Source organism: Aphelocoma coerulescens, chromosome 1A (assembly GCF_041296385.1).
Source record: "Aphelocoma coerulescens isolate FSJ_1873_10779 chromosome 1A, UR_Acoe_1.0, whole genome shotgun sequence".
NCBI lineage: Eukaryota > Metazoa > Chordata > Aves > Passeriformes > Corvidae > Aphelocoma > Aphelocoma coerulescens.
In genome coordinates, this window is record NC_091014.1 from 73384879 (window position 1) to 73407839 (window position 22961).

Genomic DNA, 22961 nt, shown 5'->3' on the forward strand with positions numbered 1-22961 from the left:
CCTCCCTGTGAGGGTGGTGAGGCCCTGGCACAGGTTGCCCAGAGAAGCTGTGGCTGCCCCATCCCTGGAAGTGGTCAAGGCCAGGTTGGATAGGGCTCTGAGCAACCTGATGTAGAGGAAGGTGTCCCTGCTCATGCCAGGGGAGTATAATGAGATGATCTTTAAGGTTTGTTCCAACCCAGGCTATTCTATAATTCTGTAACTGAGTGAATAAAAGTCTAGCAGATCACCTGACAAGCTTTTAGTTTACATTTCCTCCTGCCGGTTCTTTTCCTTAAATATGGAGGAGCTTTGATCTGAAAAGCTATTGAAACACAGAATTGTTCACTTCCTTTCAGAGAAAACACATTTTTATTCATGCAAACTTGCTTCAAATTCCTATGCACAAAGCCTGCTTGCAAGCTTTGAAACACAAATTATAAGGTATGAATTATAGAGTATGAATTCTAGGACTTGGTCAGACGAAGTTTTTCTAAGACTCTCATATCAGATCTATAAAAGAGCTGTATCATAAGGAAACCACCACAAATTGTGACTAGCAATAGCAAAGATATCCAAATTAGTTATGCAGTAAAATCTACTGGAATGCAGGATGTCTCTGAGCTGTCTGTATTGTTCCCAACCACATCAAGGAGAGACAGCAGCAGTGATTTGACATCTCACCTGGGAACTGCAATGAACAGCCATATTTCCTGGAGAAGTGAGGAATCTGAGCACAAGCTCAAATTATGGTTTCTGGGTGGCAGCCAGAAACCTCATACAATGTTGAAATCCACTGGAACTGGTCCTTTGTTTTGTTAATGCCACCACCACCAGCCCCTAAATACAACTGTGTTGGAGAAGACACAGGGTTCATCTCATTTACAGTATTTGAAATGCAAATTGAGATCACTCCAAGCCTTCCTCATAGAGACCACACCTTTTAGGGTGGGCTTCATCAGACTAAACACTTACTTCCTCTCTAATGGCCATAAAGGAACAACTGCCTTAGTTAAAGAGATCTACAGTTGATAGCTTTATTCCAGTCCATGAAGCCAGGCCTGCTGCTCCAGATCCTAGGAAGTGTCAATGGAGGTTTTTGCAGCAAAGGTGAGCTGTGAGAGAGGGACTGTAGCTCTTCTGCCTGTCTACAGCATCCCATGGAAGGATACTGTTTGCCAGCTGCCCCATCCGATGGTTTAACATCTCTGCTCACACATCCTTCACAGTGTCAGAAAGATGAACTGGCACAGCTGCACTGACTGGTGGTTTTGTCACAGAATTCAGAGGCAAAGGGGAGCGGGTCAGGGGATGAGATTAATTGCTTCAAGTGCTATCCTTGTATTTTTAATCTTATAAACTGGGCAGGGGGAGAGCAGTTTTCACAGATATGAAGTGAAATTTATGAATGGCTGTCTTGCAAAATAGCAGACCCATCAACTGAGACACAAAGTTACACTTCATGACGTGCTGCTGCAGGAGGGACAAATTAGTTGTTCCCACCACTTCCCTCCTTCCTGCCAATGAAATTGCTGCTTGCTTTGTGCCACCACAAGCACAGAGAAATACTTGGTTTCAACAAGGGCACAGAGTGGCTGTTTTCTCTCAGGAGAAGGAGATTCACTAAAAATCAGTCAAGCAGCTCTAATCTTACATTTGAGTTTGCACTATCTAGAGTGTTGATAGGTCCCACCTGGGTCTAAGCAGTCAATTATCACACCACAGTGACTTCTTCACCTGCTTCTGCAACCCAGATAAAAGCCCTATAAGTAATGCTCCCCTATGCTCCAATCCAACAAAGTCCATAGAGTGCTTTTCACTAATTTGATCAATTCAGTCATGCCCCTTGATAGAAGGTGAACTAGACAGAAAGAAAAAAAAAATTCCTTCATTACACAGATTTTCTAAAAGCAGAGACAACAGAAATGAAGAGGAAAGGAATACTCTTGCACTGGTCACTCCAAGTGGTTTTTGATGCAAAAACTGTAGGTGACCAGGCTGCCATTGACTATACATATGACAGAGGCAAGAATATGTAAAAGTATCACAGGAAAAGGCATGAAAACCCAATATATTCTCAAAGTCATATGAAGGTGCACATCTGGAGGAAAGTTTTAACCCATCAAAGACAGATAAATAAATCTGAAGGAATAGACTGAAGGAAGGCCGGTTTTGAAGAGAAACTTGTTCCCCTCATTTCTCAGAAACTGCTTCCCACATCTCATAACTTCTCATCAATTGTTTAGGAGGTGAAATAAGTTTTGCCTGGTTGGGAAGTATCCATCTGATGCCTGCCAGCCAGCAGGATGAGCTGATCAGCCAAACAGGAGGCCAAACAAAATAGGAAGTCTTGGGCTTGACCTCTCTCTTTCATCCAGTTTTTCATTAAACTGATAGGAACTCACTACTTTTCCGACTTCTATTATTCTGTTTAATTTGGATGAAGTTTGCCAGTGAGAAAAATTTCTTAAAGTGAGTGGATTATGATTGAGATTCCAGTTATATCACATTTCCTACTGACTGAAAAGGGGAAAAGAATCCAATAGATGCCGAATAATGCCTTTCTTTAGCTTCCTTGAAATGGACATTGACAAAACAGTGTGCTCTTTGTTGCTTCTGTACACCCAGAATTATACACCTGTTAAACTGTAATAGTCTGATTTTGGATGAAAGCCAGGATTTAATGCCTCACCAAAGACTGACACTGGACTTGACTTATAGCCCTAGATGCTGCAACCACCAACATCCCTTCTGTGAACAGCTGATCATCAGCTGGCCGAGGATCCAGAAATATTTCTGAACTGACTTCAGTGGTCCTTCTGTGTGCTGACAGATGGTTTCTAACAGATGAACAAGATTGGAAAAATTACCACAGATTAAAATAGAGCCATTTATCTGAAACCCATCTTGAACTTGCAATTCCCCTGTTTACAGGTAAAAGCTTAATTTTTGAGATTTTGCTAATGTGTTTTAAATCTTGCCCAAGTGCTAGGTGCTATAAAATCAGCTTTATTGATGCAAACACTTTGCTAAAGTCACTAAGTAGATTAAAATGCAGACATATCCAAATTGGAACCTCTTTTTATGAGAAACTCCAATTCCAAGTCTTTCTAAGTCTCTTTTGGTGAAGCCACAGAAAAAAAGTAAAATGGCAGTCATCTTGCAGTCATATTGAACTCCATCACAGTTGAACTCTTTTGCCTCTTTACAGACTTACTGAAATAAGATCTCAACAGCTCTGGATTGAAATGAGTCTGTTCTTACTGGGAAGATCAGCTGAGACACTTTCACAAGTCACCTCCAGACACCTGTTCCAGGAACAAGAGGCCATATACCCTGTTTGTCTTCACACCTTTCTCTCCTGTAGGCCCAGTGAAACCCAAAAATCAAGTTTATTGATGATCATAAGGCACTCTGTTATGATAAAACAAAAGCAAATGCTGGACTACACAATTTCTTTTTGCTACTCTCCTACTTCCATTCCCAGTGGCTGAGTGACAGCTGTGTGTTGTATTAATGGATTTGAGATGGTCAAAGCTCCATTTTGCACACAGGAAAGTGATTTTCTTTTTTTTTTTTTTTCTTTCTGAACATATCTCAGTAACAAACATTGCCTTACTCCCACTAGCACTACATTAGAAAGGACAAAATGCTGATGGAGAAGTAATCTTTTGCCATTTGGTCTCAACACTGCTGCCAACCTACTAACAACTCTCTGTAAAATGCCTCTTGTGATTACTTAAAGCATTCTCAAACCTCCTCTCTGTCCAATGCTCGCTACGGCAAAGAAACCTCAGGAGTCTCTAACAGGAGGTGGGGAGGAGTCCAGGAGATATTTTCTGACTTTCCTCCCACATCATCTCATTTCTGAGTCACTCTGCTCCTTCACTGGCAACCTCACCTGAGCCAAGTCCCTTTGGACAGAGTGACAGCACCAATCCACTGCTCACCACAACTATCCATTTGGATTCCAGGGTGTGTAAAACACTGGGAATTTCCTGGGTCAGACTTAAGCAGTGGGGATATAAGCACTCCTTGTTTCATCTAAACATGTAATCCACATTTCTATTACTTAACAGCTGCTTCCAAAGGACATGCAGAAGCTTATCATCTGAGCTATTCCAGACCCTAAAAAGAGCTGGCAGGACTTCTCCTAACCCGCTAGAAAGAATTTTCCAGTGTAATCAAGGAACGTAAACTTGGCTTTTCACTACAAATATTCACATGGCACTGAAAGCAGAGTTTCCAAAACTCACACTTCCAAAGCTCCCAGAAGTTCAAAGGCACTACTACAGCTTGTCAGGACTCTGGAATAGTCCTTATACATTATATAATCCAAACAGCTTCAGCCATCAAGGTCATCACATATTTACAACTTTTAAGCCATTGCACGCTGTTCTGCCTCTATCATTAAGCAAATGATATTTGGCAGCACTCACTACAAACAGGTAGCTTCACAACACACCACAATGGTTTAGTGGTTCGGGGGGAGGGGAGGGCAGGTTTCCTGCACAGGCACAGAGGAAGAAGCAGAAGTAGAAAACAGAGAGCTGGCAGTGAAAAAGAAGAGGTGAGCAGGAGACAGGAAGCACGTTCGAGTCTATCCTAATCTAAGCAGTTTGCAGTGCTATGCCCTGTGCTGCTGGGAATAAATCAGGAACGCACAAACCCCATTACCCAGAGCAATCAACAGCTTCCTAGGGAATAAACGTGATTTATGTACTAAGCTCTTATAGGCCTGAAATCCTGGCAGAAAATGTAATTTATCCAACTTCCTCCTCTGCCCAATCCGGTGGCATTTAACAAGCTAACACTCCATGTGATATTAGAATTCCTAAAAGCCCATCAAACACAAACCACAGAGATTACTACATGCTATGACTCCTACCCATCTTTGCCAAGATGTTTTCTTCTCCATCCACCTCTCCTGCCTCTGCCATCTGTCGGACCCGCCCCCAGCTATATGATCACATCTCCCCTGCACAGGCATGAGTGGGTGGGTCTGGGAAACCCTGGGCTTCCAAGTGCTGCGGAACAGCTACAGGAAATGTTCCTGGCAGAAATCAAGTCTGGAATTTTACTTTCCCCTTCTCTTTCTGACTGAGTTTCCCATCCTTTATAGATTTCTTTATTCCAAGAGAACCCAGTTACAGGATCCATTAAAGTAGTAAACAGGAGACCTGTTGCTGTTTAGGGAGCTGCCTGGCATACTACAACAAAGCAAAACATGCCACCTTGAAATGCCTGCAATATATATACTTCAACACTATGAAATTTTAAATAAAAGCCAAGCCTGAAGAGTTTGACATATACAGCCACACGTATCACAGGAAACTATTTTGGGTTGAAGTACTGTCGAATTCCTAAGTTTAATTAGCTGCTGTGCTTCAGTTTTCACAGACTACCCCTAATCCAAAGAAATCTAAATATTAAAAATACTTGAGCTAGGTTCTGAAAAGATCTGAGGGAGGAATTTATAAACCAGCAGTGTCAAACAAGACATAAAACTCACAGCCATGCAGTCTCTCAGGCTAGTGTATCCAACCCGAGTTCCCTTTTACCCAGGAGTCCACATTCTCAATTCCAGAAGAGTGAGGCATAGTGCTGGGAACAAAAGCCTCTTTTAAAAGACTCAAGGAAATCCCTGCATCGCAAACTCTGGGTCCACTAGTAGATTTATATCTCTCCCCCTGACACCCATAGGAAGAGCAACACGGAGTTATGCAAGCAACCTGGGAGATTTATGGAGTGTGTCAGGGATAATTTTTGGTACAGGTATTGGTAGGTAAGGTTACAGCTGGATCTACTATTCACTAACAAGAAAGCACTGATTGGGGATATATAATCAATAAAACCACTGGCCCATGAAACACTGCATTCAGGATCCTGAGGGGAATGAGGAAGGAAGGTGGAAGATTCTCTAGTTTATTGATTGAGCTTGAACTCATCAGTTTAGACTGGAAGTAACTCATAATAATTTAGGAACATTTTGGAAACTACATGTTGGAAACAAGAATCCCACAGTCCCTGGCCCCAAGAGATGGCTGCCAAGGACATTCTCTCTTTCTGACCTCTGTCCCCAGTTTCTTGGGACAGCACTGGACTTACTCTACAATGAACTGACTGAGTCTGTGGTTTTCCTTCCTGCTACTGAGTAAAAATAAAAAATGTGCCCTGTCAGGCAAATAAATGTCAGTCTCTTGACCTGCATGAGAAGACTTCCACATTCACACCTACAGGATGTGTACTACACAAAAGTTAACTCAACATATCTTTTTCTTTGACTGAGCCTTTCATTACATTCAGAGCTCCCAGGCCTGATACAGCTGATTTGAAAGCATCCACTAACTGGGCAGTCCAACTGCCACCTTCTTAGGTCTCAAATTCATCTTGAAAACTCACCTTGCAGCTCAAGAATGCATGATGAGTTACAGAGCTCTACTGGATCATGGTCAGTTGGTCTGTGCTACTCATTTCAAGAAACTTAAGCAGTGAATTATTTAGAAAAAAAAAAAAAAAGGATAGTTTAGAACAACCAAACAATTTTAGAGAGCAATAATTCCATTTCCACAGTAATTAAACTGTTTACTACAGGGTTGAAGATGAGCTATTTAGTTTTCAACAGCATGGTGACATTTTCTTTTCTGGTACAATGTCACAATCTAAAAATAAACCAGATAAAAAAGCAAATTAGTATAAAAAGGGTATATGACCTGAAGGGGAAACACATTTGTTAAAGTGATTAAGCAGCAATCTAAGAATAAGACATATATTTAAGAATTAACCATTCCAAGAACACCTGCACTTCCTAAATTAAGCATAATGAAGGTTAAGAAGGAATCGATTATTTATGTAAGCACCAAGAACACGAAAGGTTGTTATAAGTAACAGCAGTTATTTGGAATGGGGTGTTAAACTAAGTTAGTGAAGACTAAATGAAGTCTCAAAATGCTAAGAACTTGAGACACTGATTTATTTGGGAGATCATACTACTACTTTTATTTATTGCATGACTTCCTCTGCAGCATTTGGTGCCAGGCCTTGACAGAGATGGGAAACTAAACTAAAAAGACCTGATGTAGTAATTAGTCCTGCTAAAGACATTTCTGTGTTTTCATGCACTGAAATAAAAGTCCATTGTCAGTTGATTTATACTGCACATCTCTCACAAATTTCCTGCAGGTGCCCACGTGTATATTCCTACAACCATTGGGAAGTAGGCATATTTGGGGCAGAAGCTACCTGATGGAAATGCTGCAGAAGAGAGAAAAAGACACCACCCAAGACCCAAAATTTCACTGCTTTGCACTCTGCCTCCGCACAGCAAGATCACTCTGGAGAAGATGATGGCATTTGACAACCAGCAGCGTAGAAGCTCCATGTCTGCCCCCACAAATCCCTCACCATCCCAGAGCTGTTCCAAAGCTTGGAACCAAAACTAGGCCAAGTGCATGTGGCCAAGGAGTTCTGAAGTAGCTGAATATCCCCAGAACAGTGCAGCTTGGAGTTCTTTCTAAGTACACATTATGTATGCATCCATTTAATGCCAACAATGCGTATGATCCTACTAGAACATACAGTGAGAAGTCATCTCATCAGAAATGCTATGGATGGCATCCAGACAGAACAAAGCATGCCTTTAATGGGTTTATCTTTGGTTTAATGGGTTTGTCTCACCCTAAAACCACAGGAACCAACCCCAGTTTGAGATACGAGAAGTCAAAGAATTGCCTGCTGTAATTCATCATCCCTCAGCTTGAGCTACTGATGCCCCAAAGGGCAATCTAACCCTCAGCAAACAAAGTTCACTAGATGTCAAGCCTGTGGACTGTCTAGTTGGCAAAATGCAATCAGAGGATGAAAAAAACAGAGCAACAAATGTTGTTTTCCTGTCTTTTTGCTAACCATATGGACATTTTCCCTACCACAGCTCTTAAGTAGGACAGGTACCAGAGATAGCTGCAGTGAGTGGGCTGTACTCCACATATTTCATCACTCCACTTCCAAATCTCATCACTTCAACAGTCATCTCTAGAGCAAAATGGTTCTTCTATCCTGTGGCATGAAAATGCCATCTCCTATTTATGGTTTCATGGCCTCTCTTATACCTCTGGCCATTGAAACTGGACCCTCAATTTACTGAAGTGATCTGTTTCCATCTGAAACTTGAGCTTCTTCTCTGAGATCATAATTTACCTCATGCTGTTTTAATTAATTGTTACTTCCTTGGGTTATCTTGCTTAACCAACTGACCTGTCCTTAAGCTGTCCACTTCACTGAATGGTTTACCCTTAATTGATTGCCTTTCTGATTTAGCCATATACTTGTTCTCAAATTTCCTATGGTCTTTCTCTGCTATTCTGCTTCACATAAATGTGTATTTTATTCTCTGCTTTTAAAGTTTCTCCTTCTTCAGTGCCCCTGCTGCTGCAAGCTCCTTGTCTCTATTGTGTTAAGCCCTAGCAATCTTCCACCTCCCTTACAATCTCCCAAGGCTTCTCCATCTCACCACCTTCCCTCCTGCCCTCCAAGAGCATTTTCTTTCCTTCTGGAGTACTCCATTCTGCAATCCCTTCCTTTCAGCCAACAAGAGGGTTCTGACACTTTTCCCAAGAGAAAACACAGTTTTGAAGTAAGAATAAGAGTATATGAAGGAAGGCACCCTATTTCTGAGAGCAGCCAGCAACCAGGACAAGACTAAATTATGTCAGAGCTGTGCCCCCTGCCCTGTCCAAGCTGGACACTGGGGCAGCACCTGCTGCCTCTCACTCCACAGTCCTGTCGCCAGGGATGACATAAGTTCAGGGATCTGGGACACAACCAGAGCCTAATTTGCACCACTATTTATAGAACATATTACTCTTTGAAGTGGGAAGAGTTGCTGGTGACAGCTGAGGTGGTTCTGGAAATTATCCAAAGCATTACGTCAATCCTCTTCTAAAACACCAGGGCACAAGTTATTCTGGAGCTGGCGTGCCTATGATGTCACCTTAAATTCCCAAGGGACAGTAGGCACAGCCACCACCTTCAGGCAGGGAGGGATTCGAGGAAAAGGAGGCAAGAAATCCCAAGAGTGCCTCCCCATTCCTCTTTTCAGAGGAGGTGTATCAGCTTGCTCAGAGAAAGCATAAGCCCAGAGGACCCAGAGTGCTCTTCACTGTGAATTAACTTTCTAAAGGTTTATGGTCTTTTACAGTATCAACATTTAAAAGCTGCTGCTAAAAAGAGCAAGCAAAAATCCTAAACATCCTTCAAGAAATTAAACCAAGATATCTACTCAGTATTAGGATAAAAGTAAAAATTCACTAAATAAATCATTCAACCTACTTAGTCCTAAAATGAGGCATCTTAAGATAGGAATATTGCCTGAAAGTTGGTTTAAAAATACTTTTTAAATCATGTTTATGTGCTCAATGACTTGTACAGTGTGTTTTGGGAGATCTTCCTTTGCGATAGATTCAGACCATTCACTTTAGACCCAAAAAGGCGATGATGAAACGACAATGCCTGGCTATTTCTTCCTTAAACTTGTTTAAAGCTAATCTGCTCTTAGCAGTTATCCAGGTGTTTGAGAAATACCTGTACACTGGCAGCAATTCATGAGTGGAAACAAACTACTTCTCAGGACTTTGGGGTTTCTTTTTAATTTCTCTAAGGCAAAACAAGTTATTGATCTTAAATGGAAAGGAGTAACATTCTCACCAGACAGGCTGCAGAGCCACACGAGACACCACCTGAAACCAAATGACTAAGCCAAAAGTTCTTTAGGAAAGAACTGATTAAGCTCTAAAATGCTGAGCAAGCTTGTATTCATCTAGGTTGACCCTGATTTCAAGTGACAGCACACTGCACATGTTCTCCTGGTGATGCCACAAAGAAGAGAGCCCACACCCCACTGGAACCCCAGCAGCCCATTTCCCTCCACACCAGCAGAGGGAACTTTGCTTTTCTCCATGATGCAGATCTGCTGTTCTGCAGCAGATGAGAAAACAGAATTTGTACTAAACTTGTAAAACCAACTCAACATTTTCCCACAGATTAGGTGGGGAAAAACAACAAACTCAACCTTCTTAGTACAAGACTTACAGTACCAATGGCCTGTTAGACAAGTGAAGCACAAAACTGTTTGGGTTTTTTTTAAATGAAAGAAAGCATCAAAGACCCAAGGCAAAAATAAACATGTTCTCAGATGCTGGACCCATTAGCATTTACTGAACTACACTAAATAAGTGTTTTTCCCTTGTTCTGTTGTCTAAACAGAACTATCAAAACACATGATTTCTCTAATGATAGGTTAGCTTTTGTGTTGTTCCCATTTTTGGATCAGAAAGCTCAAACTGCACAATCTGACATTCCCTTCTGGATATACTTAAAGGCAATGGCTTAAACAGGATAGAAAGAATAAATATCTCATGTGCACTTTTACTGCTTCATCCAACCGGGCATACATAAACCTGGAGATGTTCAGCATTTGTCCATAAGGCTCAGCAAGTGTCTTTGTGCTAGATGCTTGCTGGCTGCCAAGACAAAATGTTCAATAATACAACCTATGAAGGAATGCCCAGATTGGTTTTGTTTCTCCTATTCCCTTCACTGTTACAGTTTCCTCAGTTAAAAAAATGCATCTAATTATAGGCTGATATGTAATTCTCACTATAGCAATCCCTAGCACTTAAAAACCATGAGTCAGGCCCCCAAAATGATGACTAAGCACAGAAATTAGGCATCTGAATAGCAACAACCCACACTGGATTTTTACTTGCCTTTTGGGAGCCAAGCCACCATTCACATTTACAAGCACTTCCCTTTAGCTATGAGGACTGAAATATTCTTTTTCATTTCTATCCCATGAAAGGAAGACTGTCACAAATTCACTTGATTGCAAGAGCTGGCACAGCTATTACAAGGGTGGGCATCCTCCAAGTCATATTAAGTGCCCCTAGCCTCAAAATATGTAGCTCAGCATCCTTTCCTGCTTTGCTCTGAGAGAGGAGCAAGCATCACCAAGCCAGGTGAAATTTTGCAGGTGGACATCCCCTGGCCTGCTGAGCTTCAGAGCTCTAGAACCTGAAAACAGTTGGAATCCTGGTCCTTGGCAAAAGGTGTCCTCATACTCTTGAATTAAGACCATCACAGTGATAAATGTTAAACTCCTCTCCACATAACTGAGGAATAGTAGTGGATATATAAACTTTCTGAGAACTTACAGGTGAGTTATCTACTTTACAGACATATGTAGACAGACCGAAGTTTCTCAACCCATTTCTTAATTATATCATAAAAATTACAGAGGTCTAAAAGCAAATGAAAATTAAATACAGCATATATTAATCTCAAAATTATTTTTCAAATTGATCTTTAAACAAGCTGTAGACAGAGAGTTCACTTCATCATTCCCATTCTCATCTGATCCAACAGCATTCCTCTGTTCCTGCCTCATGAACATTGCATCTCCTTTCTATCCCATATTACGGCTACACCCCATATGGATTTATTCTCATGCTTTTTACATTGCCACTAAGTAGTAAATGGCACAGCACAGGAGACTGCAAAGAGTCTGAACCTCACTCAGACAAATAAGGAGGTAATGTTCCCTGAGTGGATGGCAGTAAATCACCCACAGTGAGCAAGGATAATCTAAAGACTACATTCCAATTAGGAATGTCTGCTGCAGCACCTGCTACTGTTGTCTAGTGACAGAACTCACAGATGGAGCAGAAGTAGAGAATCTGAATTTCACCAGTAACTGACGATTCATTCTTTATACTCTAAGTAACTGTGAGTTACTATCCAGGAACAGGGATTCATATCTCCAGTGAATGCTACATATGGAATAAAGAGCTCTTCTATTCCCTTTGAAACAGATAAATGCTTCAATGGAAGTCATGGAAAGAAGAAGAAAAAAAACTAAAACAAAAGCATTGCACACTTCACAAGTAGTAAGCTGGTACCTCCAGGTTTTAGCAGTAGGAAGAGCCAGTATCCACCAAACCTTCAGCACGAGTATTGGATCACTCCTCCAGGGAACATTCCCATAGCTTGTCACTTGCCCAGGTATTCCTTCACATTAAAACTGCACTAACAGATGGAAAACCCACCCCATTAATAAAAATTCCTAATCTGCATAGCTGGGATCTCACTACACACATTCTTGGTAAGGAAGATCTTTCAGAGCACAGAATGTCTCTCTGCAACCTTATGGCACTGTAAAAATAATAATTTCTGGACAGTGATAATTTTTCACAGAATTTCCAACCGACTCCAGTGGTGACCTAGACCTGAAGTTCAGTTACAAGAGATAACCATGTCATGTACGTAGTTTCATTAATTCCCTTTATAACTCTGCTCCCTTTGTTGTATAGATGTACATGGAGAACCAAAATCCAGTGTCCCCTGGCAGTTAAAAGTAGAAGGATTGAACCCTAGATGAGTAACCTGATAGTCTTCATCACATTTACCATTAGGCCTAAATCTTACTGACTCACTGAGAAAGGCAGGCATCAATCAGAGAGCTTTGGGCTCAGCATCACTCCCTCACTGCACATTTCCAGCTTTTTGGACTGGTTTCCTCAACCCTTTTGGCACTTCTGAGTACTACCTACAGCAGTAGGTCCCTCATCACCCTGCCCTGGGACACACCACACTGCAGGACCAACAGCATCAATAGAACGAGGGAACCTCGAAACATTGAGGCAGATGAAATAGAATTCCCAGAACTGACATTTGGCCAAGATGGACCACATAGGAAAATATCAAAATATTTTCACTGGGAAAAAAAAAAAAAGTTTTGTTTGTTTGTCTTCCATCTCTGACAGGAAATACAAAGCTGTCATTTCTCTATTACAGCAATGGCCACTCCTGGCATTCCAGAAATATGCAGAGCAAGTTTTTCTCACAAGAAAGCAAGGAAAATAGCTGATGATCTGTTTTACCAGTGCTCCTCAAAATATAGGATAGCTATATAGCAACTTTTAAATTAAAGCTGATGGTGCTTCCTCAGAGCAGAAGCAGCCTGATAAATAAAGCCTTTATCTTGCTAATACATGAAGGCAAAGTCTGCAGTTTACCTGGAAAGCCTGATAGCCAATTACTGGAACATCAAGGATGCAAAACAACAGATGCCCTGAGCATCAGTTCAAGTTGCAAGACTCTGGAGAAGGTGATTGTTCAGATGGGGAAGGAGATAAAGGAGTAAATTTCACAAAAGTTCTTTGTATCACTGCTGTGAACGATAATTGGATAATTATAAAAGGAGTCACTCAAATAATCTGGGGCTCCCCTCAAAGCTGAGGAGCGCCTCGGGCATCTTAAGAATGGGAATAGGCTGAAGAAGAGGTGGAGGGGAAAAAAGAAGAAAAAATATAAACAAAATGGTTGTTCAGGAAATACTCAAGATACTCTCAGCAAACATGGAAGACAAAAAAAAGTTAAGCATTTCTATTCAGCTGTTCCTTACTGTAGCCACATTTCCATTTGAAAAAAGAATCTCTAAACCAAGAAATTCAGGAGGGCATTTTCCAGCAAATGGAACAGGAGAAGTCAAAATTAAAGTCTGTTGATTTAATGCAATAAGAACAAAAACCCCACACCATTCTGTTAGCCATAAAATACTGCATAACAATCTAATTTCACAACTTTCACCTTTATCTTGAATGGAACAATGGGAAAGTGACCTCCAGAATCCTGGTGAAAGCCAGGATTTAGTTCTCCACAATATAATTCACCTTGTTAAAAATTTTAAATACCACTAAGGTCAAGGCAACAGGCACAGCTTCTTCATGAAGCCCAGAGCTTCTGTAGCAATTACTTTACAGAAAAAACGTTTTGCCAGGGTCCAGGGACTTATCAGAGCCTTGTCCCAGCTCACCTGCTGTTTTTCTAATCAGGTTAAAATCCAAGACCTGGGAGAAGAATCTTTGGTCTGTACGTAAAAATTGTGACATGACAAAACCTGAATCTAGTTTCTAGATTCTGAAATCACTGAGGTTTACAAACACTACTTAGCTTGGATTAACGTGCTTCAGCCTGAATTTAACTGCATGCAGCTATGTTAAAATGATTTAGCATTAGGAGCAATTTCCTTGCATTTTGAGAACTCCAGGAAGCATACAGAAAAAGATTAACGTATATCCAGGGATTAAAAATTTAAGTATTTTTTGGTGCTCAGAAAACAGGAACAACAGAAGGCTGAAGTTCAAACAGCTTCCTCATTTCAGTGAGGTTCATCCACACTGGGGAAAGACAAATTCTAAAGGGAAAAAGACAATTCATTTCCCATGCATTTACCTACTAGGAACTAGCCTCAAAATAGGAATTTTCGTATATGTCATTGAACATACGTCACATGGGAGCAGCACTCTTGGCTGCTCTGAAGATGAAAATTACAGCTAGAGGAATAAATCACTCATTGCTACATTGTATGGATGATTCATTCACTATTCATTCCATCCACTACACAGCAAACAAAGGCAAAACATAGATGGGAAAATACATACATCCAGCAGTGTCTAGGTATGTACATACCAGACTTTTGGGGCCCCAGCTGGATAACCTAAATTTCAACGAAGTCTCTGTTCCTCCAGTTCCCCAGGACCTGGCTGTGGGCCTTCGGCTGCTCCCAGCTAACAAGAAAAGAGCCTCAGAGAGCTGGCTACATCCTCCCATAAATACTGGCAGACTGGGGTTTTTACAAATCCAAAGGAAGGCAGCAATCCAACACTTTGCAAGATACTACAGATCTCAACAGTCTGTTTCATTAGGATTGCGAATCAAAGTCTGTAAGAAAATGCTACTTAGGGTCAAGGATGAGACCTGGAGCTGGAACTCAGGAATTTAAATCAATTCCTATCTTGCCAGCACAGCTCTCATCTGCAAAGACACTGTGAGCTAACTCAGATAACTAATTCTCATTGTTTTCATGTCATTCAGGTATCCACCCTTGAAGATACGGAGCCAAACCTCTCTACAGCTTGCTTTCTTCATCACAGCTTCCAAATAATAACATGGAGTAAGAACATTTCTTTCCTCTCACCTTTAACCTGCTCTTCAAAATTATACTTCTTCACCAAAACAACTTTTCATCTCAGCTGGAAACCACTAATTACAAATACTCCATTTATCATCAATGAAGCAAATACAACAGCAACAACAACAAAATCAAGTAAAATGTTGATGAAAACACAGCCAGGCAGTAGCAACACCTACTCAGGACGGAAAAATGAACTGGATTTGGCTCATGTTGGCATACCCGTTAGTTTCAGGGCAGGGCTTCTTGGGCCACAGAGGCAAAACTAACCTAATCCAGCATCTCCCAGGTTGACTCCTAACTCCATCCTTCACATGTATCTAATGAAAGCAGGAATAATACTGTATCTGATGAAGCAGTTTAAGAAGGGCCAAACTCTTATCTAAAGTCAACCAGAGCAATAACCTCAGATTTGCCTTGAAATAGCACAGTGAGGATCCCAACACTCATGTAATTTGCAGTGCTGACATAAAAAGAGAAGGAAAAAAAAAAGCCATCTGAACTAAGGAAAACCTTGCTGACTTGGCAATAGCATCTGTCTTACCCAGCCAGGGAAGTGGCCTGGAATTCTAGTTCTGTGTTAATGCAATCCAGAATGAAAAATGATGTACACAGGGGGATGCTCCTCGTGTGACTGCACTCCACGCACAGACAGGAACAACTGGCAAAGAGCAGCTGACAGAGGAAGTTACAGTGGAGAAAGCCCCTCTGGCACACTGGGAACAGAGCAGGATTTTCACAAGGCACGCAAAGCCAACAGTAGGCAAGGCTTCATAGTCTTTTCACATTCACACTGCAAACACCAGAGTCTGGATATTCTGTCCAGTTCAGCCACTGACCCTGCTGCGTGGTTTCAGGGCAGTAGATTCTCTGCTCTGTCCATGGAAAATGGACAAGAGGACAAATCTGATGGAAAGGAGTGGAGAAGCCACTAGCCAAGGTGAGCATAGCCAGTTTGGCCATGTCAGAGGGGACATCACTGGAGAGCAAAGACAAGTTGTAGCAGATGCTCTGGAATGGAGTTAGGTCATGAACAGTGAGTTTACAGCAGACATCTGCCACGAGTTTAATCAAGTCACCACCAACCAGAATAATCCCTGGTGACCTTTCAGCATCACACAAAACTGCAGCACCAGAAGCAAGAATAGAAACAAGATTTAGCAGAAGCTACATCTCAAGGGAAGCCTTTCTGTTGTCTTGCAGGGATTGCCCCATCCCTTCCTGAAGAACCTTTAAGACACTAATCATCATCCAACCCCTTCAGTGGGACTCCTGACAGGCCAAAACCTGCTGCCCCCCACAAGCATATTCACTCCCTAGAGGAGTTCCACCCTCTACAAACAAATGAAAGAAGTGTCATATAAACACACAGTGCTTGGAATTTGTGGCTGTATGGAGCTTGTAAGGCAGATTAAAAGATCCAGTTCTGCCTTTAATGAATTGCAGTATTTTAAATAGAACCATCCTAAAGGTATTACTGTATGTAATTTACTTTAGCAAATAACAGACAATTAAAAACATTTTTGCCTAAATAATCTCAGCAGCACTAGGCCCTAAAACAATCTGTAAAAACAGTTAGGGCTCAATAACATTAACCACCTCAGAGCATGACAAGCCATTTTATTGTAGGCAGATTAGACACATCCATCATTAGAGCAACTAACGGCTATTTTACTCCTATTTTGAGCACTTTGCACTTCAAAATCAAGCAGTTTAACCATCTGACAGAATATTGAGCATTTGTCAGACAGGAGATGCTTTCACAGTTTGACTACCTGAACCACTAGTGTCTTGAAATTTAAAGGAATCCATGGCTATTTAAACAGGTATTTATATTTGAAAACCAGTTCTGGAAATCCTCATTCAAACACAAAACCCCCATCGAATCATTCTACAAGAACCAGGCCAGTCTGGGTTCTTGCATAAGCAAGGATTTACAGGGGTCCAATCTTTCCATAAGGTTTCTGGCTGTACAGAGAGCAGAAGGAAGCAGCAGTGGAGATTGAGGAGCTACCAGCACTTGGTTGCCAGGGTTCAACCCAAACTACCCCATATTACCCAGATGTTTTTGTTGACCTTGCTAAGTCATCTAGTGAAGTTGTCCTTGATCCAGGTACAGAAGGCAAAGAGGGGATAGCCCTTCTGAGGTTTGAAAAGTATGATTTCATCAAGTTAATTACCCAACATCTACTTCAGCAACAGGAGTCCAGTGAGTTTATAGGAGAAAGTTCCAAACCTATCAGGTGTTTGCTCTGTGTAGCAAGAACCTGGCTATACAATACCAAAAATGCCACTGCACTACACAAAGCAGTACTATGAATATTTGCATATGGATTTTTAGCACAGATGAATTCCAATTTATGCTTCAAACTGAGTAAAATCAAAACTGTTTGTTAACAGAATGTGGCAGGAGGGCTAGGGAGAACAGCAAATAACACTCTTCTTAAATAATATTTTATTAATAATACATTAAAGCACACTTAATATTAGACTATTATGGAAAGCCATATTACTTGAAAGTTCACGCACAGGTTTTCTGTGAATCTTTATCCCTCCTTTTGCATTTAAACAGAGACTGACATTCACTGGAATTTTCCAGCAGAAAGTGAAATTTGGAGTTTTTACAGCAAGCTTGCTTAGGGACAGCAGGATCAGAGCAAAGAGTTTCTGTTAGCCTCAAATATACAGCAGCTTGCCTGACTGACATGGGCTTGAAAATCTTCTATCATGAAGAGAAGCAAATTTAAGCAGCAAAAACAGACTTCTACATCACAACTGCTGGAATAATATAGTTTACTAGACTCACTACATATCTCCAGCATACAATTTATTTTAAAAACTTTTTGAAGCAGATTGATTCAAAGCTCATTGTATTTAGTGCTGGACCAACTCATCAAGAGACATAGACAAGAAACAACAGCTCCTTTTATTGCATGAGACTCTCTTCAATAGCATCTCTGAGATAATCACTATGCTTAGAGAGTAGAAAAACATATGGGCAAGTGGAATAGCTGATAAGCTACACAGAGGTTTTGTTACTAAACCATGTGGTGGAAATGGTCTAAAAACTGTTTTGTAAACTGAAACTGCAGCAGCACTACCAATCTTTAAACAACATTTGTTTTACAAACATGACAACTAATAGACCAGACTCTTTCCGACGTAACCTGTGGGGTAATTTTTTAAAAAGCTGGATTCATCTACCCCCAAAATGGGGATCTATGGTGCACAGGATCAAGATCAATTAATATTCAAGAAGATCATAGCTTCTAGTGTTAATTAAGTGCTTTAGGAGAGGGATCCTGCATCTGTACCTTATTGCTAGTTCTGTGTTAAAGGGAGGACTTCTTCCAGGCCTGCCTAATGAGATACTATTAACACACACCTGCTTATCACCTATCATTGCTCAGATTTCCTGCAGGCTTTGGGGGCTAATGGAAGAATGTGCCTTTCAAGAACTGTAAAGTTTCTGTTATCCCAGCAGACAAGATATTAAGTGATCACATCAGCTCCACTTCATGACAAAGGCAAATACATTCAGAAAATACTGAAGAACCTCAAACAAAACTGTATGCCACTTAAAACCAAACAAAAATATTTTTTAAAGGGCAAATAAGTCCCTTGAATTTTGGATCCGATTCATTTTACTAAGGAGGGTGTTTTTTGGAGGCAATTCGATTACCACTCACTCTGATCTTTAATTTGCTACTTCGAGGATAGGGAGGAAAAAAAACCAGCTTCCCTCCGGGAAAGGGAGGGAAATCTGCCTCTCTTCCAATTTCCTGTATTTTACCCACACGTGAGAAATTTTTGAGGGGATGCAAATTTCCTTTTTAAAGTGGAGTGATTAAAAAAAATCCTCCCCGCCGGAGGGACCCTGTCGGTTCTCCAACGCTCTCAGCTGTGGCAGCCTGGCTGCAACATCCCTCCTCTCCTGAGCAGCTGGGCGCTAGGGATTATCGCCATTTCCCAGCCACGTCAAAAGCAAAGATAAGAGAAAAGGTGCGTTTTCACGTGGCTTCTATAATAAACCGCATAGAGTCAAGGACCAGCGCGGAGCTTCCCAAGTGCTGCTCAGAGCGGGTATGCTGACACGAATGCACATCCACGCAAACCTTCCCTTGCGCATCCCGGGAAGCTCCACAAGCTGGGCTTTCTCCTGGCAGCAAGCTGGCAGTCCCCAGCACCGAGGGAAGCCGGGCTGGCAGCCCTGGGGTTTGTTAGCAGCCATAGGGGCTGCCACTGATACAGGGGAAGTGAGAAGATCCCATTGTGGGGGCAACCGCCGCAATCCCCGGAAACCTCATCCCCCTTGGAAAGGTATCTCTGCGAGGATAAGCCTCCATCCCCCGCGCCGAGCCCCTTCTACTCCCCACAGCGAACGGAGCCACCCCAAAAAAAGTTTTGCTGGGCAGAAAGGGCCCTGCCTGCCTGCCGCCCGCTGGGAAAAAACAAAGGGTCGGGGAAGAAAGAATAGTTTGGGAGCTCGGCGGGGTGGGGAGGGCGCCCGGGTGGGCTCCGGGCCCCAGATTCGCGCGACTGCCCGTTCCCGGATGCCCGTCCCCTCTGCCCTTGGGCCGCGCACGGCGGTACCTGAACAGGGCGACCGCAGTCTGGTTCCTCTTCCACGCCTTGCCCTGCTGCAGCAGCACCCCCTGCACTATTTCCTTCTCGTCGGGCAGCCGGTACACGGGGAACACGTAGAGCCAGCAGAGGACGAAGACGCCCAAGGCGCTAGCGCCCACGGGCAGGCGGGTGCGCGGCCACTTCCACACCAGCCCCGCCATCCTCCTCCTGTTCCCGCAGCGCCGCCGCGGCGCCGGGCCGCGCTCCGGCATCAGGCCCGCGCCATGCGGCGCCCGCGGGCGGCAAGCCCGGCTCAGCTCTGCTCAGCCTTGCCGCCGCCCGCCGCCATCGCCGCCCAGCAGGCCTCGGGTAGCGGGGCTGCTGCTGCCGCTGCGCCGCGGCTCGCTCCTCTGTCGGCGGCGGTGGCGGCTACCGCCTTTCCTCACAGTCATTTGGTCCCTCGCGTTCCCCGCCAGATGATGCTCCGCTGCTCCCCGCCCTCCCTCCGCCTCCTGCCGAGTCCCTCGCTCGCAGCCTTGCTGAGGACCAACTTGGTAAATTTCGACCCCGCCCCGGCCGCGGGGTGCTCCGGCCCCACAGCCCGGCCCGAGGCCGCCGGGGGAGGGAGGGAGCGGAGACCCAGCTGCTGCGGGGCTCCGCTCCGGCGCCACGCCCACTCCTGCCTCACCGCCGACACCGAGCGGAGCGGAGCGCAGAGAGGAAGAGAGGGAGGGAAGTCCCGCTACGGGCGTCGCCGCCGGCACCTATCAACCCACCCTCCCTCTCGGTGCCTGGCTCTTCCCCAGCAGAGGTCGCACCGGTCTCCAGCGCGCCCTGGCGGGCACCGACCCTTGCCCTACGGTGTCGGCGACGCTAACCCGCTCCGTCCCGTCCTCCCTCCCCGCACCGTGACTCCCCGCGGGCCGCCCCGAGCGCTCCGTATCTACCCCGGATTCAAGCCAGGAGCCCCGGGGGCGGGATCGCTGCGCCCGCCCAGTCAAAGTGCACCCCGCACAAAGTACATCCTGCAAAAAGTACACCGAAAAATCTGTGGATTAAGATACTTTGGGAGAATGTAGCAAACCGGGGGTACGGGAAACGCAAAAGCAGATCATGCCACTGCCAGCAGTACCTATTCTAAAGCAGCAGCTCTTACGAGGAGTGGCTGAGGACACTTGTTCTGTTCAGCCTGGAGGAGACTGACGGGAGACCCCATGGCTGTTCTGCAGCTTCCTTGTGAGGGGAAGCAGACGGGCAAACACTGATCTCATCTCCTTGGTGACTAGTGAAAAGACCTGAGGGAATGACATGAAGCTGTGTCAGGGGAGGTTTAGGTTGGATATTAGGAAAAGTTTCTTCACCCAGATGGTGGTGGGCACTGTAACAGGCTCCCCAGGGAAGTGCTTATGGTACCAACCCTAACAAAGTTCAAGAAGCATTTGGACAACACTCTCAGGCACACGGTGGGATTCTTGAGGTTGCCCTGTGCAGGAGCAGGAGTTGGATTTTGATGATCCTTTGGGTTTCTTTTAATTCAGGATATTCTATGATTTTCTGTGCACACTAGTGTGGTTGAGTCTTTGAAGAGAATATGCTGAGGGTTATATCCCCGGGTGGAATGGGGGTGGTTGATGGGTGTTCCAGCCCTCTGGGGTTGTTGCTGCAGTGCTCAGAGTGAGGGAGAATTGGTAGAGAAGCCACCCACAAACCAAAGAGCAACAGTATCAACCTTGCACGCCTATCACAATTCCCAGCTCAGCCTTCCTGTTGGGAATCCATCTGCACACCAGGATGAGGGTGCCACATGCAAAGCCCTCAGCCCTCCTAAATCACCAGTGTCATCATTTCATGTCAACAGAGTGACTCCAGCAGTAGAAAGCACTTCTCTGTGATAATCAGGTAGGCTGAAACATGGGAGACATGTTCAGGTCCTCTCAGTATCTCAGAGGCAGATCCTAGTTTCAGATCCTGGTCTCTAGTCCCTGGCATAAAAGGCAGATTCAGCTCAGGCTGATACCATCCATTTGTGTTCAGCATCTCCAGACATACCTTTCAGACCCACTGAAAAACACTGCAGACTACCACATAAACTTAGGAAGAGTTTTGTATGAGTTAGTAGCCAGCTGCTTTCCAGACCTTCAGCACATGGAGACTTGGCTACTTTGGGGCAACTTTCAGGGTTGAGTGGTAATAAGGGATTGGGTGAGGGAAGGAAATCGAGAAGAAAGTTTGACACAATTAGTTTAGTATCACCTGGCCATAAGGTAGCAATAAAATAACAATAAATACTAGCTGGGTGTTTCAACAGTGTTTTCAGCTCGACATCCCAACACATAGTTAGTTCTCAGTAAAAAATAAACTTGGAAATCTCAATGGACTTTCAGTGCTTTGAGAGAAGGAAAAACATTCTCTCTCACAGTGTGTCACTGTTTAGAAATATACACTGACAAAGAGAACATTAACTTAATGATGTCTAATGAACATTAAAATGCCAAAAACATGTAATTGCATAAGAAATATTCTTTTCATTCATATTTGATATGCTAGAGTGTCTGGAGTGTTATAGCTGTTTTCTCTAGACAAAAATGGGACAAGAAACTGAGCAAGGCATTTTGGTTAACCTCTAGAAAAAAACAAATTAGAGCGAGATAAATATTTTCATTTTGGTGAGGAAACTATTTATCAACAGCAGAATAAACAAAAATCGGTTCAGTCACATCTATTAAAAACAAACAGAACCATTCAGTCTCTGGAGACTAATTCAAAACATAGTCAGCTAGGGCCATTAAAATTAAAAAAAAAAAAAAGATTGAAATGTACAGAGCTGTATCCCAAATTAGATCCTGACTCTTTGTTCACCTTTGGTTGAGAAGAGAGAAAAACTAGAGGCTCTGTATTGCTTTGGAAACAAGAAAGAGGAAAAGAACAAGAGAAAGTAGGACTGACTCAATATCCAAACTGCTTGCAACGAACTAAGTTAAAGTACACCCAATACACACAAGATTTTGGGATATCTTTTATTTGTGATCCTGTGAGATATCCCTAAGCCTTTCCTCCCTTGTTTTCTAAATCTATTTCAGCATGAAGCTCCCAGGCTGTTCATTGATTTCAGAGCCACCCATGGTCTGTCTGGTGCCATGGCAGTAACTCCATCACCATATCCTGCCTGCTGCCCTCAAGGAGCCACATGGATCAAGACAGACATGAGGCGGAGCTTGTTATGTTGCCACTGACTTGCCATGGAGAACTGAAAATGCCTGGCCTAGTTCTGCTCTTGCACAGGTGGGAATTACAGACACACCAGGACAAGCTCAAAGCCAGGTCTATTACTCTGGAGTCAAATCTGTTTCTAGGCAGCATTATCAGTCACTGTCCTTTCCCTCTGTCAGTG

The 22961-nt window shown here is 43.3% G+C and overlaps 1 protein-coding gene across 1 annotated transcript in view; it reads right to left on the bottom strand.

The window, feature by feature from the left end:
• ST8SIA1 (ST8 alpha-N-acetyl-neuraminide alpha-2,8-sialyltransferase 1) overlaps positions 1 to 20232 on the bottom strand; it is a 107876-nt gene extending 87644 nt beyond the window's left edge. The window contains exon 1 of the mRNA XM_069003488.1: positions 19598 to 20232. Within this exon, the coding sequence (XP_068859589.1) occupies positions 19598 to 19842 (245 nt within the window). The 5' untranslated portion in view covers positions 19843 to 20232. The remainder of the gene's footprint in view (positions 1 to 19597) is intronic.
• Positions 20233 to 22961: the final 2729 nt, after the last annotated feature.